The sequence below is a fragment of the Lithobates pipiens genome, unplaced genomic scaffold (assembly GCF_037356315.1).
Source record: "Lithobates pipiens isolate NorthernLeopardFrog02 unplaced genomic scaffold, aLitPip1_a1.2 Scaffold_7, whole genome shotgun sequence".
Classification (NCBI taxonomy): Eukaryota; Metazoa; Chordata; class Amphibia; order Anura; family Ranidae; genus Lithobates; species Lithobates pipiens.
The window spans coordinates 2,132,624-2,149,744 of NW_027507892.1; the positions used below are offsets into that span (position 1 = coordinate 2,132,624).

Consider the following 17,121-nt stretch of genomic DNA (forward strand, 5'->3'; position numbering starts at 1 on the left):
GAATTGCAGGTACTCCCATTTGCCCACCGCTGCCATTGTGCTGGTGTATATCGGCATGCAGTGGTCGACAAGTGGTTAAAGCAGGGTTAGGTTATAAAACAATTATCCTAAGCTGTGAACATCTCACGGAGCTCTGCCAATCCATCATGCGAAAATGGAAAGAGTATGGCACAACTGCAAACCTACCAAGACATGGCCATCCACCTAAACTGACAGGCCGGGCAAAGAGAGCATTCATCAGAGAAGAGCCAAGAGGTCCATGGTAACTGAGGAGGAGCTACAGGAGGGAGAATCTGTCCACAAGACAACTATTAGTCGTTCTCTCCACAAATCTGTCCTTTATGGAAGAGTGGTAAGAAGAAAGACATTGATGAAAGAAATCCATAAGAAGTCATGTTTTCAGTTTGTGAGAAGCCATGTGGGGGACACAGCAAACATGTGGAAGAAGGTGCTCTGGTCAGATGAGACCAAAATTGAACTTTTTGGCCTAAAACCAAAACGCTATGTGTGGGGAAAAACTAACGCTGCACATCACCGTGAACACACCATCCCCACTGTGAAACATGGTGGAGGCAGCATCATGTTGTGGGGATACTTTTCTTCAGAAGGGACAGGGAAGCTGGTCAGAGTTGGTGGGAAGATGGATGGAGCCAAATACAGGACAAGCTAAGAAGAAAATCTGTTAGAGGTTGTAGAGCTGCACGATTCTGGCTAAAATGAGAATCACGATTCTCTCACAATTCTCGCAGCGTATCATCTTTCACATTAAAACAAAAAATATTGTTCTAACTTTATTGTTTCATTTTTCTTTTATTCATTGAAGTGGATTTTTTCCCCAAAAAATTGCATTTGAAAGACTGCTGGGCAAATACAGTGTGACATAAAATATTGCAGAAATTGACATTTTATTCCCTAGGGCCTCTGATTTTATATATTGTGGCAGCACGCAGGTAAAGTCACCTGGTTGTATCCAGGATGGGAAATATGTGTGCCCTAGATTCAGGCTTTATGCAGACCTTTACAATTAGAGGGGAAGAGTTAATGAGCCCAGCTGAAGTAAGTGGGCTCATTAAGACCTCTACAAAAAACCCCAGCATGCATAGGGAGATGCTCCATCCTGGAACCAGTTTTTGTGTTGTATAGACTGGGGAGTGTGATACCTGTTCTGTGCGGTGAGTTAACGCCTGTGTGGCAAACCTCTACAACAGGGACAGGGACTGGGGCAGCACAAGGCTGCTCTCAGTTGTTAGACAGGGAATCTAAGTGTGTAGTTAGAGGTCAAGCTGACCAGGATTTATTTTCTTGTTTTATTTTTGTTTGGCTGTTATATGTATCACTGCATGTAGCATAAATAAACCGCATCTTTTGTTTTTTTGCACCTACAACGCTGTCTGCTGTGCCTGATTTTGTGTTGTGAACCCATCCAGGGGGTCACACACACCCGCTGCCGAGCTAACCCCTCACAGTTGGTGGAGAATTTTGGCAGTTTTTTTTTTTTTCAATTTTTTTTAAAGGCCAGCATGGAGGAGATACTGAGACAGCTGGCTCTAGCAAATGCAAACCAGCAGCAAGCAAATGCAAATCAGCAGCAAACAAATGCAGCTTTACAAAAGAGCCTTGCAGCTCAACAACAGAGCCTTGCAGCCCAGCAGAAAGCTCACCAGCAGAGCCTGGAAGCTCAGCAACAAGCACAGCAGCAATCTGAAGCCCCCTTTATAGACCTGTTGCAGAAACAAGAGCAGAATTTTCAACAGAAAATAGAGACATTAATACAGCAACGTCCGCAGACCAATGAAGCAAGTGGTTACAATAATACCGCATCCTTTGGTGTGAGCCGTTTATTGACAAAAATGACTGGAGAGGATGATCCGGAGGTGTTTTTGACCACATTTGAAAGGACTGCTGAAAGGGAAAAGTGGCCTAAGGAGCAATGGGCTGGACTGGTGGCCCCTCTGTTAACTGGGGAATCGCAGAAAGCTTATTATGACCTAGAGCCCGACCAAGCAAAAGACTATGTGGTGCTAAAAACAGAAATATTGGCACGGCTGGGTGTCACCCTGGCCGTCCGGGCTCAGCGTGTGCATAATTGGACTTTTCAGGTTGGAAAACCTCCCAGGTCTCAAATGTATGATCTCATTCACCTGAGCAGGAAGTGGCTGCAGCCAGAGACTTTGACCGCACCAAACATTGTGGAACGTGTTGTTATGGATCGTTTCCTGAGAGCTCTTCCTACTGCCATCCAAAAATGGGTAAGCCATGGAGACCCAGAAAATGCAGATAAACTTGTGGATCTGGTTGAGAGGTACTTGGCTACAGAGAACCTGACCACCTCTTCCAGGGACTCACGGACTTTCCACCCTAAGACCAGATCATTCCCAGTGGCGGGTAAGATGACTCCAAGGGGTGAGGGTGGAGAGAGTGAGAGGGTGGGAGTTCTACCTAAGGTCTGGCGGGAGCAGCCCAGGAAGCCCATTCTGCAAGAGACAGCGAAAAAGATTATTTGCTACCGCTGCCGCCAAGAGGGACATATTGCAGCCAATTGCCCCGTTGTGGATGAGCCTATGCAATGTGACTTTATAAGGGAGAGACGTCAGTCGCTGTTTGCGACAGTTGCATGCACTGCCATTCGGGGACCTGAGAAACATTTATGTAAAATGTGTATTAATGGTAGAAATGTTGATGTGTTGCTGGATTCAGGTAGCCTGGTAACATTGATAAAAGCTGAATTAGTTACTACAGAGGTCTCTGGGAGGAACAGGGTGGCTGTTATTTGTGTGCATGGGGACACCCGAGAGTATCCTGTAACTTCAGTGTTTTTTGAGACCCCCAAAGGTAACCTCTCTCATCAGGTGGGGTTAGTGTCTCACTTACCACATGATGCTATTGTGGGAAGGGATTTTCCAAAATTCTGGGAACTCTGGGATTGTCCTGACCCCCCCACTGGTGCCCCTATAAACGAGGAAGATGACCAGAATTCCTCTGGGAGTGGTGAGGACTCTCCTGAATTTCCCTTGTCGGTATTGGCGGGGGAAACTCGAGAATCTGGGGGGGAGCCAACATCCTCAGATGAAAACATGCCGTCTGTGGAGTTTTCGGATCTTGAGGTTCACAGGGAAAATTTTGCCACAGAACAGTTAAAAGACCCCACCCTAATAAAGGCACGGGAAAATGTGGTGAAAATAGATGGCGAGTTAGTGAACCCAGATAAGACTTGCCCTTATCCTTACTTCACTATGGAAAGGGACCTGCTGTATCGAGTGGCTCAAAGGGCAGAAGAAACCATTGAGCAACTTGTAGTGCCCAAACCTTACAGGAAGTTGGTGTTAGAATTGGCTCATGGGCACATTCTGGGAGGTCATCTGGGGACAGAGAAAACCAGAGAGAGGGTATTGCAGAGATTCTATTGGCCTGGGGTCATGAAGGAAATAGAAAATTATTGTTCCTCCTGCCCTGTGTGTCAGAAGTCGGCACCTATGCCACATTTCCGTAACCCGCTGGTACCTCTTCCTATCATTGAGGTCCCCTTTGAAAGGATCGCAATGGATTTGGTAGGTCCGATAATGAAGTCCGCCAGGGGGCATCAGTACATTTTGGTTATATTGGACTATGCCACCCGTTATCCGGAAGCAATTCCTCTCCGAAATACCTCGGCCAAAGCCATAGCCAAAGAGCTATCTCTTGTTTTTAGCCGCGTGGGTATTTGTAAGGAACTGCTTACGGACCAAGGTACACCCTTTATGTCCCGGGTTATGAAAGAATTATGCAAGTTGTACAAAGTGACGCAATTGCGTACATCTGTGTATCACCCCCAAACAGACGGGTTGGTTGAAAGATTCAACAAAACCCTTAAACAAATGTTAAAGAAGGTGGTGGATAGAGATGGAAAGAATTGGGACTGTCTATTACCCTATCTAATGTTTGCCATTAGGGAGGTACCCCAATCCTCTACGGGTTTCTCACCCTTCGAGTTGCTCTATGGGAGACACCCAAGAGGGCTGCTGGATATCGCCAAGGAAACTTGGGAAAATGAGAGTTCTCCTCACAGGAGTGTGATTGAGCATGTCGCCCTGATGCAAGACAGAATTGCACAGGTAATGCCAATCGTAAAGGAACATTTAACCCAAGTGCAGTTAGCACAGCAGAGAGTGTACAACCGTGGGGCCAAGACCCGTACTTTTTCCCCGGGGGATAGGGTCTTGGTGCTAGTCCCTACAGTTGAAAGCAAATTTCTGGCCAAATGGCAAGGTCCATATGAAGTAATTGAAAAAATTAGTGAGGTGAACTACAGGGTTAAACAGCCAGGAAGGCGAAAGCCGGAGCAGATCTATCACGTCAATCTGCTGAAAGCCTGGAGGGATAGGGAATCCCTAGTCGCAGAGACTTTGTCACAAGTACAGCCTGATTGCTTAGTTCCTGAGGTTGGAATAGCAGACACCTTATCGAAACCCCAACAACAGGAGGTTAAAGAGTTTGTACTTCGTAACAAAGAGATTTTCTCTGAGCTTCCGGGACAAACATCTGGCGTAGAGCATGACATTATCACCCCGCCAGGAGAAAGGGTAAAACTAAAACCTTATAGAATACCAGAGGCCCGACGGGAGGCAATACGTGGGGAGGTTCAAAGGATGTTGGAATTGGGTGTGATAGAGGAGTCCCAGAGTGACTGGTCCAGTCCTATCGTACTAGTGCCCAAACCTGATGGGAGCTGGCGGTTTTGTAACGATTTTCGACAATTAAAGTAAATGTAAAGTTACAAAATTTGACACCTACCCCATGCCGCGTATAGATGAGTTGATTGACCGGCTGGGAACAGCCCGATATGACAACTCTTGATCTCACCAAAGGCTATTGGCAAATTCCCCTGGCCGAGTCGGCCAAGGAGAAAACTGCGTTTGTAACCCCAGATGGGGCATTCCAATATAAGAGAATGCCGTTTGGGTTACAGAATGCACCGGCAACATTCCAGCGGAAAATGTATAAGATTCTGAGGCCCCATCAGAAATATGCTGCAGCTTACCTGGATGATGTGATTATCCATAGCACAGACTGGGTCTCACATTTGCCGAAAGTACAAGCAGTCCTAGACTCTATCCGGGAAGCTGGGTTTACGGCCAATCCAAAGAAGTGTACCATTGGACAGGAGGAGGCCAAATATCTTGGGTACACTATTGGGAGGGGGGTGATAAAACCCCAAGTCAATAAAGTCGAGGCCATACAGAGTTGGCCACGTCCCAAAAGCAAGAAACAGGTACGAGCCTTTCTGGGAATCGCTGGCTATTATGGACGATTCATTCCCCATTTTGCTTCTCAGGCTGTGCCCCTCACCAACCTGACAAAAGGGAAAGAGTCTGTCATGGTTAAATGGTCCCCAAAGGCTGAAGAAGCATTTCAGTCCTTAAAAACAGCCTTATGTAGCCAGCCAGTGTTGTACTCACCAGACTTCTCTAAGGACTTCGTGGTACAAACTGATGCATCAGACGTTGGGTTAGGAGCAGTGTTATCCCAGGTCTGGAACGGGGAAGAGCACCCAGTCATTTACCTCAGCAGGAAGTTGAAGTCCCATGAGGTAAATTACGCCACAATTGAGAAGGAATGTTTAGCAGTGAAGTGGGCTCTAGATTCCCTTCGGTACTATCTGCTAGGTAGGCACTTTGACCTGGTGACTGATCACGCTCCTTTAAAGTGGATGGCTCAGAACAAGGAGACCAATAGAAGGGTAAATAGGTGGTTCCTGGCCCTACAAGAATTTAACTTTACAGTTAAGCATCGCCCTGGTGTTAAAATGGGGAATGTGGATGCTTTGTCTCGGATACATGCGTGTCTGACTGCTTGTGTTACAACCCCAAGGTTGAAACAAGAGGGGGGGGTATGTGGCAGCACGCAGGTAAAGTCACCTGGTTGTATCCAGGATGGGAAATATGTGTGCCCTAGATTCAGGCTTTATGCAGACCTTTACAATTAGAGGGGAAGAGTTAATGAGCCCAGCTGTAGTAAGTGGGCTCATTAAGACCTCTACAAAAAACCCCAGCATGCTTAGGGAGATGCTCCATCCTGGAACCAGTTTTTGTGTTGTATAGACTGGGGAGTGTGATACCTGTTCTGTGCGGTGAGTTAACGCCTGTGTGGCAAACCTCTACAACAGGGACAGGGACTGGGGCAGCACAAGGCTGCTCTCAGTTGTTAGACAGGGAATCTAAGTGTGTAGTTAGAGGTCAAGCTGACCAGGATTTATTTTCATGTTTTATTTTTGTTTGGCTGTTATATGTATCACTGCATGTAGCATAAATAAACCGCATCTTTTGTTTTTTTGCACCTACAACGCTGTCTGCTGTGCCTGATTTTGTGTTGTGAACCCATCCAGGGGGTCACACACACCCGCTGCCGAGCTAACCCTTCACAGTGTATATATATATATATATATATATTATATATAAAGGTTTGGGGGTTCCAAGTAATTTTCTAGCAAAAAATATTGATTTTAACTTAAGAAGGAAGTGTCAGAAAAAGATTTAGACTTTAAGTGGTTAAACTTCCTGCATTTACACATGGTTGAAAGCTTGGCAGACTGCCCAGATTATTTGTTTACACAAGAAGTTCTATCCCTTTGATCTTAGCCCTTGTACACACCGTCGGACATTCTGACAACCAAATCTGTTGTATTTTGTCCGACGGATCTTGTCCGAAGCTGTTGCATACACACGGTCGGACAAAGTTGTCGGAAAATCCAATCTTTTAGAACGTGATGACGTAATTTCGTTACGACGGGACTACGTTCAGGCTAGTAGCCAATAGCTTTGATGTAGGAATTTGATCTGAGCATGCGTGGCACTTTGTCCGATCGGAATTCTCTACACATGCTCGGAGTATGTCCGATCGGAGCAGTTTGTCGGAAAATATTTCCAGCAAGTTGGAAAATTTGGTCCGACGGATATTCAGACGGAAACAGTCCGATGGGGACCACACACAGTCGGAATATCCGACAAAACGCTCCGATAGGACACATTCCGACGGAATCTCCGATCGTGTGTACAAGGGCTAAGAAGTAAGTGTTACAATGCTTCAAGCTCTACACTTGGCAGACTGCCCAGGATGCTTTCTTTTGAAAGCTGAGTGAGCAGATAATCTCTCCACTTGTTTATATGAAAGAATCGCCTACTCTCAGCGGGAGAGATCGTAAGGGGGGGGGGGGTGAATCGAGATCGCGTTTTTTTTTTATAATTAATCGTGCAGCTCTAAGAGGCTGCAAAAGACTTGAGACGCTGATGTTTTTTTTTTAACACAGGTTTATTTTATATCAATAAAGTGTTTAATGTTCTTTATTCTGCAGCATGGGAATGAGCCATGATGACGACCATCCTTCCTGTGCAGGCCGATCACATATAATGTCCGGAGAGTGGGTAAAAGGCCGCAGTCCCAGTGACCTGTCCTGGTCAACCTGCAGTCGTGATGAGCTGGAGAACTTCCTGAAGTAAGTGGTCGGTTTTATCTCAATCAGAGCAGCAAGAATAATAATAAAAATAATAAATCTTTCCTAAATCACATAATATTAAAGTAGTAATAAACCCCAAAACAATAAATGATTATATTGCAGCTTACCAATTCTTAGATGACTTTGCATTTTCACTTTTTTTTTGGCTTTTTCCCCCCCTTTTATAACAGTAAGTCTGTTATTTTTCAAAGTTCCTTTTACCAGCTCAAGCTGTCCAGCAAAAGTGTCAGAGGGTTAGGACAAACCATTTGCCAAGGACAAGGGGTGCTTACTATGATCAGCTTTTATTCATTTATGCTAAACCTTTATCCCAAAAGGAAAAAATAAAAAATGGGTTTCTTTAAAGTGTCTGTAAAGGATCTTTTAACCGCTTCAGCCCCGGACCATTTGGCTGGCCAAAGACCAGAGCACTTTTTGCGATTCAGCACTGTGTCACTTTAACGGACAATTGCGCGGTCGTGCCACGTGCCTCCAAAACAAAATTGGCGTCCTTTTTTTTCCCACAACTAGAGCTTTCTTTTGGTGGTATTTGATCACCTCTGCGGTTTTTATTTTTTGTGCTATAAACAAAAATATAGCGACATTTTTCCTCAGTTTAGGCCGATACGATGCCGGCCACCCGAGGCCGACCTGTCCCTTGGTTCTCGGCAGGTAAGCAGGATAAGACTCTGGATAGCCGCACACTGGAAAGAGACTTAAAATCCTGTATTTTATTGAAAATCGTAGATAACATCACATCAAATGGTCCACAGCAAAGGAAAAGGGTGCATAAATTCTGACTCGTAGTAAGCACTGATTCCAGTGCGAATCGCGTCAGTATTTTTGCACCCTTTTGCTTTGCTGTGGACCATTTGATGTGATGTGATCTACGATTTTCAATAAAATACAGGATTTTAAGTCTCTTTCCGGTGTGCGGCTATCTAGAGTCTTATCCTGCTTACCTGCCGAGAACCAAGGGACAGGTCGGCCTCGGGCGGCCGCCATCGCGGGCACCCTAGAAAGGTAAGTGCTTATTAAAAGTCAGCAGCTATAGTGTTAGTAGCTGCTGACTTTTAATCTTTTTTTTTTTTTTTGCTGGCCCACCACTTTAAGTAATGGTAAGCTGTAGAGATGCACCCACATTTCAACAGCTGAAAACTGTATTTTCGGCATTTTGCTGATAGAGAAAAAAGTGCCAGTAATGGCGCGGCAAACGCATACGAATTGACTGTGATTTTACCATGATTTTCCTGTGCTTATTGTGTGCTTTTCATAGGTCATGTGGCTCAAAAACTGCATAAAAAAATGTAACACGGGTGCGTTATTGATGCGTTCTTGTTGCATTTTCAATATAATTCACCGGGGAAAATTGGTTTTTGGTGTACCTTTTTTTTACCTGACCAAAAATGCAGTAAGCAAGGACTAGTGTGAAAACATACATAGAATTTAACCACTTTCAGACCATTTTGCTGGCTTAAGACCAGACCACTTTTTGCGATTCAGCACTGCGTCGCTTTAACTGACGAATTGTGCGGTCGTGCGACGTGGCTCCCAAACAAAATTGACGTCCTTTTTTCCCCACAAATAGAGCTTTCTTTTGGTGGTATTTGATCACCCGTGCGGTTTTTATTTTTTGCGTTATATACAAAAATAAAGCGTCAATTTGGAAAAAAACGCATTATTTTTTACTTTTTGTTATAATAAATATCCCCAAAAATATATAAAAAAACATTTTTTCCCTCAGTTTAGGCCACTACGTATTCTTCTACATATTTTTGGTTAAAAAAAAACACAATAAGCGATTATTGATTGCTTTGTGCAAACTTATAGCGTTTACAAAATAGGGGATAGATTTATGGCATTTTTATTAATAATTTTTTTTACTAGTAATGGCGGCGATCAGCGATTTTTATTGTGACTGCGACATTATGGCGGACACATCAGACATTTTTGACACATTTTTGGGACCGTTGTCATTTATACAGCAATCAGTGCTATACAAATGCACTGATTCCTGTGAAAATGACACTGGCAGTGAAGGGGTTAACCAGGGGGTGCCAGTGTAGGGGTTAAGTGTGTACTAGGGGCATGTTACTAACTGTGGGGGGGCTGGGCTTTGTGTTAGTGAACACTGATCTCTGCTCCAATCACATGGAGCAGAGATCAGCGTCACTTGTTGCTAGGCAGAACGGGGAGATGCTGTTTACAATGGCATCTCCCCGTTCAGCCTCCCCGTGAGACGATCGCGGGTATCCCCGCGGTGATCGAGTCCGCGGGACCCACGACCGGACTCACAGGGGTCCCGACCGGCAAGACGGCATATAAAAATGGACGCCAATATGCCTTCCCGTGCCATTCTGCCGACGTACAGCGGCGTGCGCCGGTCGGGAACTGGTTAAAGGGATCAATTGTTATTGAGCTTTTCTTGCACTAAAGGTGCCGATAATGGGCGACAATAAATTCATATTCATTTCAATTTCTGATATCAATTAAAAAGTTGTATATAATACAATTTTATATATATATATATATATATATATATATATATATATATATATATATATATATATATACAGTGGTGTGAAAAAGTGTTTGCCCCCTTCCTCATTTCCTGTTCCTTTGCATGTTTGTCACACTTAAGTGTTTCGGAACATCAAACCAATTTAAACAATAGTCAAGGACAACACAAGTAAACACAAAATGCAATTTGTAAATGAAGGTGTTTATTATTAAAGGTGAAAAAAAATCCAAACCATCATGGCCATGTGTGAAAAAGTGATTGCCCCCTTGTTAAAACATACTATAACTGTGGTTGCCCACACCTGAGTTCAATTTCTCTAGCCACACCCAGGCCTGATTATTGCCACACCTGTTCACAATCAAGGCATCACTTAAATAGGAGCTGCTTGACACAGTAAGGTCCACCAGAAGATCCTTAAAAGCTACACATCATGCCGAGACCCAAAGAAATTCAGGAACAATTGAGAAAGAAAGTAATTGAGATCTATCAGTCTGGAAAGGGTTATAAAGCCATTTCCAAAGCTTTGGGAATCCAGCGAACCACAGTGAGAGCCATTATCCACAAATGGTGAAGACATGGAACAGTGTTGAACCTTCCCAGGAGTGGCCGGCCGCCCAAAATTACCCCAAGAGCGCAGCGACGACTCATCCAAGAGGTCACAAAAGACCCCACAACAACGTCCAAGGAACTGCAGGCCTCACTTGCCTCAGTTAAGGTCAGCGTTCATGCCTCCACCATCAGGAAAAGACTGGGCAAAAATGGCCTGCATGGCAGAGTTCCAAGGAGAAAACCACTGTTGAGCAAAAAGAACATCAAAGCTCGTCTCAATTTCTCCACAACACATCTTGATGATCCCCAAGACTTTTGGGACAACATTCTGTGGACCGATGAGACAAAAGTGGAACTCTTTGGAAGGTGTGTGTCCAAGTATATCTGGCGTAGAAGGAACACTGCATTTCATAAAAAGAACATTATACCAACCGTAAAATATGGTGGTGGTAGTGTGATGGTCTGGGGCTGTTTTGCTGCTTCAGGACCTGGAAGACTTGCCGTGATAAAAGGAACTATGAATTCTGCTGTCTACCAAGAGATCCTGAAGGAGAATGTCCGACCATCTGTTCGTGTACTCAAGCTGAAACGAACTTGGGTTCTGCAGCAGGACAATGATCCTAAACACACCAGCAAGTCCACCACCGAATGGCTGAAGAAAAACAAAATGAAGACTTTGGAGTGGCCTAGCCAAAGTCCTGACCTGAATCCTATTGAGATGTTGTGGTATGACCTTAAAAAGGCCGTTCATGCTCGAAAACCCTCTAATGTAACTGAATTAGGACAATTCTGCAAAGATGAGTGGGCCAAAATTCCTCCAGGACGCTGTAAAAGCCTCATTGCACGTTATCGCAAACGCTTGGTTGCAGTTGTTGCTGCTAAGGGTGGCCCAACCAGTTATTAGGTTTAGGGGGCAATCACTTTTTCACACAGGGCCATGATGGTTTGGATTTTTTTTCACCTTTAATAATAAACACCTTCATTTACAAATTGCATTTTGTGTTTACTTGTGTTGTCCTTGACTATTGTTTAAATTGGTTTGATGTTCCGAAACACTTAAGTGTGACAAACATGCAAAGGAACAGGAAATGAGGAAGGGGGCAAACACTTTTTCACACCACTGTATATATATATATATATATATATATATATATATATATATATATATATATATATATAAATGTATATGCATTTTTAAACAATCTGTCATTTTTTGGTTTTTCGACAAAGTGCGTACTGACTTTTTGGTTTCGGCACCACAATTTCCATTCGGAAAGTAAACTGCTATATATTACATTTTTGTTTTGGGGTTGATACCATTTTAAAGCATTTTCATGTCAGAATTTAGCATGTATGGAATGCGTTTGTTAATTTTTCAGTGTTGAAAGTCCGTCTTTGGCGTATTGCTCTGAGCCCTTCGGCTGTTGTTTTGAACTCTTCACAGGTCCAAGGTGAGCTCATGTCTGCTGGTGACAGACCCTCGCAGTCACCATGCTGTCAGGCTTCCCCACAAACTGCCCGGGATGCATTATAGTGCCAGCGAGCAGTGCCAGATCCTTTTTGGCAGTAATGCTACGTTCTGCAAAAATATGGAGGTAAGGGAACAACGCAGGTTTGGTTGAATGTAACAGCTGATCAGTAAACAATAGGATTCTTTTACAGTGAATACATTTCTGACCTGCACAGTTTGTATGTTCTCTGTTAGTTTGCATGGGGTTCCTCCTGGGTGTTCCTATTTGCATCCCAAAGTCATACTGCCATTTTACTGAACCTCACAGGTGCTTATGTGATTGAACTAAAGGCATTCGATTGTTTTGCTCCTATGGGACAGGGACTAATTTGAATGGTCAATAAGTAAATACATTTCATTGGAAATTTGTAAATACATTTGGGATTTTTAAGGTGCTAAATTAGAACAAAATCATTTCTAAAAAGTAGAAATTTTTTAGAGCAATAAAAACAAACATACAAAAAGTAGATATTGATATTGTACTAATAATACATGTGCTGACTGATTTCATCTCTACATGTTTCGCCTTTGTGATTGGCTTCTTCAGGAGAATTAATTGCTATCAGGCACAATGAGCACTAAAAAATTGATTTTTTTTTTTGTAAAAATAGGACAATCAATGGTCACAAAACAATTTGTAAATTTGTGCTGCGTATCTTTGCTGTTTTGTGACCATTGATTGTCCTATTTTTCTAAAAAAAAATCTGTTTATTTTTTTTTTTTTAAATAACGTTTTCTTTATTTTCATTAACAGCATAGGAAGGTAAGCAGTACAGAGGCGTAGTAGGAGCAATGCAATTACAAAACATAGCAAGGTCATGAGTAAGCACGCTACCCGTGGTATCGGGCCATGGGCACCTATAGCAAGGCATAATAATGTGGTTGGCCAGGAGCGGGGGGTCAGGAGACACACACAGTCAACTGCCTGCTCCCAAGCCCAAGAGGCCCTGTAAGTTCTGCCATAAGTCCTATGCAACACACTTAAAATAGAGCGGCAAGAGTCCGCCGCAGCAATAGTCAAAATCAGGTAAGGAAAGAGAGAAAGAAGATAAAGAAGAGAAAACCAGTGATCCGCATTGTCGTGCCGGATTCGGCGTGCCCCTAATCCTCCAGCAGCCGCCATCTCCCCCAAACCAGATCAAATTCCTCCAGCCTGTCCCGTATTCTGGCAGTCATCTTCTCCATGAGTTCGATGTCCTTTATTCTAGAGTAAAGGGCTTCCATAGTCGGGGCCGTTTGGCTTTTCCAACGGAGGGCTATCAAACATCGGGCTGCCGTGAGAACATGTCTCAGAAGCTTCCGAGACGGTTTAGCTAGCTTAATTCGGGACAGGCCAAATAGGAAGAACTTGGGTTCAAACGGGACGGGCACCCCCAGCAAGCGGGCAAGGAGCTGTTGGGTCAGAGTCCAGAAAGGGGATATCGATGGGCAAGTCCAGTATATGTGGAATAGGGTTGTACACCAACAATATTGCGCAAAAGGAAAATTATAAATTGAAATAGATAAATACAAAGAAATGTATATGATGAGCAGCCAACACGCTAAAACTAGGGATTTTTTTTAGCTGGAAAATCGATAAAAAATGTAGTGCAAGCGCTCAGCCTATACACACTTCTTATAGTGCTACAAAATAATATGTGCTCAAATATATGTATAGTATTACCCAAAGGAAAAAAATATAGATACACTGTAATAAAAATACAGAATATGAAATTGTATAAATATATACAGTGACCTATATATATACCAAGAGAAGAGGGTAATAGGATGTTGTATCTCTAAAAGAGAAAACAGTGACTATGAATATCTGTAAACAATAAACACAGTGATAAAATCCATAGATAACTGTGAAAACAGTGACTGTGAATGTCTATAAACAATAATCTCAATAATGAAGTCCATAAATGAATATATAGTCCAAAACAATCGTGCAGAGTGCCAGTAGTGACCAGGATCCTGTGATATTGTGACCGAAAAAAACAATGTTCCACCATGTGACAATCCCACCACCTTATAGGGTGTAGGCTTACCAGATCTATGTGACCCTAGTAGGCATACGCCTCAGGGGTCAATCAAAGCTTGCGATCCCAACCAAAGAATGGTCTCAAGGATTAGGTGTGTCAGTCATGGCATATACGATCCCAACAGATGGCTAGATGTGGTCAATATTCCTCATGTGCATATATAGATCCAACAATGATTCAGGCATGAAAGATGAAAAGACAGAACCGACATGGCATAATAACGTCTTTAAAAAAACTTTAATAAAAAATATTTTGGTAAAACTCACATTTCCAAAAAGTACAATCAAGCGTGTCAGGATAAAAATGGCAGTAGCGGAGTCCTCCCGACGCGTTTCGACCCACCGGTCATCATCTGGGGTGATGACCGGTGGGTCGAAACGCGTCGGGAGGACTCCGCTACTGCCATTTTTATCCTGACACGCTTGATTGTACTTTTTGGAAATGTGAGTTTTACCAAAATATTTTTTATTAAAGTTTTTTTAAAGACGTTATTATGCCATGTCGGTTCTGTCTTTTCATCTTTCATGCCTGAATCATTGTTGGATCTATATATGCACATGAGGAATATTGACCACATCTAGCCATCTGTTGGGATCGTATATGCCATGACTGACACACCTAATCCTTGAGACCATTCTTTGGTTGGGATCGCAAGCTTTGATTGACCCCTGAGGCGTATGCCTACTAGGGTCACATAGATCTGGTAAGCCTACACCCTATAAGGTGGTGGGATTGTCACATGGTGGAACATTGTTTTTTTCGGTCACAATATCACAGGATCCTGGTCACTACTGGCACTCTGCACGATTGTTTTGGACTATATATTCATTTATGGACTTCATTATTGAGATTATTGTTTATAGACATTCACAGTCACTGTTTTCACAGTTATCTATGGATTTTATCACTGTGTTTATTGTTTACAGATATTCATAGTCACTGTTTTCTCTTTTAGAGATACAACATCCTATTACCCTCTTCTCTTGGTATATATATAGGTCACTGTATATATTTATACAATTTCATATTCTGTATTTTTATTACAGTGTATCTATATTTTTTTCCTTTGGGTAATACTATACATATATTTGAGCACATATTATTTTGTAGCACTATAAGAAGTGTGTATAGGCTGAGCGCTTGCACTACATTTTTTATGTGGAATAGGGTACCTCTGTCTTTTAGGCAGCGCCAGCACCGATCCGAGGTGGAGGGATATATTTTGTGCAGTACCTCTGGGGTCCGGTACCAACGGAAGAGTATCTTGTAGGCATTTTCCTTGTAAAGGGTGCATAGAGAGGATTTGGCTGCCTGTCGCCACACCCCCTGCCAATCCTCAAGGGAGAGCTCCTCCCCCAGGTCCCTCTCCCACTTCAACATATACTTGTGCTTGCCCCTCGCCTGGGAGTGGTGTGAGCTGAGAACGCGGTATATATCCGAGATCAGCCCCCTGCCATTCCGGCCGTTCAATATAATCACCTCAAATGGGGAGGGCGGGGAGAATTGGAGTCTCGGGGCTAAGGTTTGTGCGAAATGTCTTATTTGAAGATAACTGTAGAACGTCTGTCGGGGGAGGTCATGTTTGGCCTGAAGTTCCGAGAAGGAGAGCAGCTTTCTCGACCTGGGGTCTACCAGGTGTCCCAGGTGAAATAAACCTTGGGACGCCCAGGGCCAGGACATCTGGTGGGTCAGGCTGTCTGGGAGCATGGGGTTGTAAAGGAACGAGGTCATCAGGGACGACTCCGAGTGTAGCTTGCAGTGACCAGACAGCTTCCGCCAAAGCTGACGGAGGTGAGCCATCGAGCCCAGCAACCGGTCCGGCTCAATCGCCACCCCCGCCCCCCAGAGCAGACTGTTCGGGTGCACCGGGGCTAACCATATTTTTTCTATCTCCGACCACTTGTTATATGACCGTTGGGGGAACCAGGAGACTATCGCCCGGAGCATCGTCGCCTGGTAGTACCTAACCAAGTCAGGGAATGCCAAACCGCCGTCTGAGCGCAGGGCAGTGAGAACCGTGCCTGGGACCCGATGTTTTTTGAAGTTCCATACAAATTGCAATAAGTCTTTCTGGAGCATACGGAGGTGTGCGTAGGGGATCGGGACAGGCAGTGTCTGAAATAGGTAGAGAAGTTTGGGGAGGATTACCATTTTAATGGACGCGATCCGCCCCGTAAGGGATATATGGTGTGTTTTCCATTTATGGATAAGTCCCCTGATCTCCCTATAGAGGGGGGGAAAGTTGGCCTGGTATAAAGTGTGGAAGGATGGGGTAATTTGAACCCCTAGATATTTAAGTGAGGAAGTCTCCCAACGATAAGGGAAAGCCGAGCGCAAATGAGTTCCTTCAACTAGGGGCATATTAAGTGGGAGGGCGACTGACTTAGATGCGTTTATTTTGTAGCCCGAGATCGCCCCGTATCGGCTAAATTCTGCGTGTAGATTGGGTAAAGAGGTCCTGGGCTGGGTCAGGGTGAGAATGACGTCGTCAGCGAAGAGCGATATTTTAAATTCCCTGCCCCGAACCGAGACACCCCGGATATCCGGGTTTCTTCTAATGGCCTCCGCCAGGGGTTCGACACAGAGAGCAAACAGCAGAGGAGAGAGCGGACAGCCCTGGCGGGTGCCATTAGTGATAGGGAAAGTCGGAGAAATTGCATACGGGGTCTTAACTTGAGAAGTGGGGGTGGTGTAAAGGTGTTGTATAGCGTGCAGGAAGGGACCCCGGAAACCCATGTGGGTTAGAGTCGCCGTCATGAAGGGCCAGCTCAGGCGATCAAATGCCTTTTCCGCGTCTAGGCTCAGGACCAGGGAGGGGCAACCAGTCTTGTTTGCTACGTCAATGAGGTCAATAACTTTCCTGGTGTTGTCCCCTGCTTGTCGAAGAGGTACAAAACCAACCTGATCCTTATGGACCAGGGCAGGAAGGATTGTATTGAGGCGGTTGGCCAGGATTTTCGTAAAGATCTTCAGGTCCGAGTTCAGTAAGGCGATAGGCCTGTAACTGGCGCATGAGGTCTGGTCCTTGTCTGGTTTAGGGATAAGGGAT

At 44.2% G+C, this 17,121-nt stretch overlaps 1 protein-coding gene across 1 annotated transcript in view; it reads left to right on the forward strand.

The window, feature by feature from the left end:
* The window catches only part of LOC143959299 (A disintegrin and metalloproteinase with thrombospondin motifs 17-like), a 435,585-nt gene that overhangs the window by 251,725 nt on the left and 166,739 nt on the right, over nucleotides 1–17,121 (forward strand). The window contains exons 9-10 of the mRNA XM_077467981.1: nucleotides 7,328–7,468; nucleotides 11,983–12,133. Of these exons, the coding sequence (XP_077324107.1) occupies nucleotides 7,328–7,468; nucleotides 11,983–12,133 (292 nt within the window). The remainder of the gene's footprint in view (nucleotides 1–7,327; nucleotides 7,469–11,982; nucleotides 12,134–17,121) is intronic.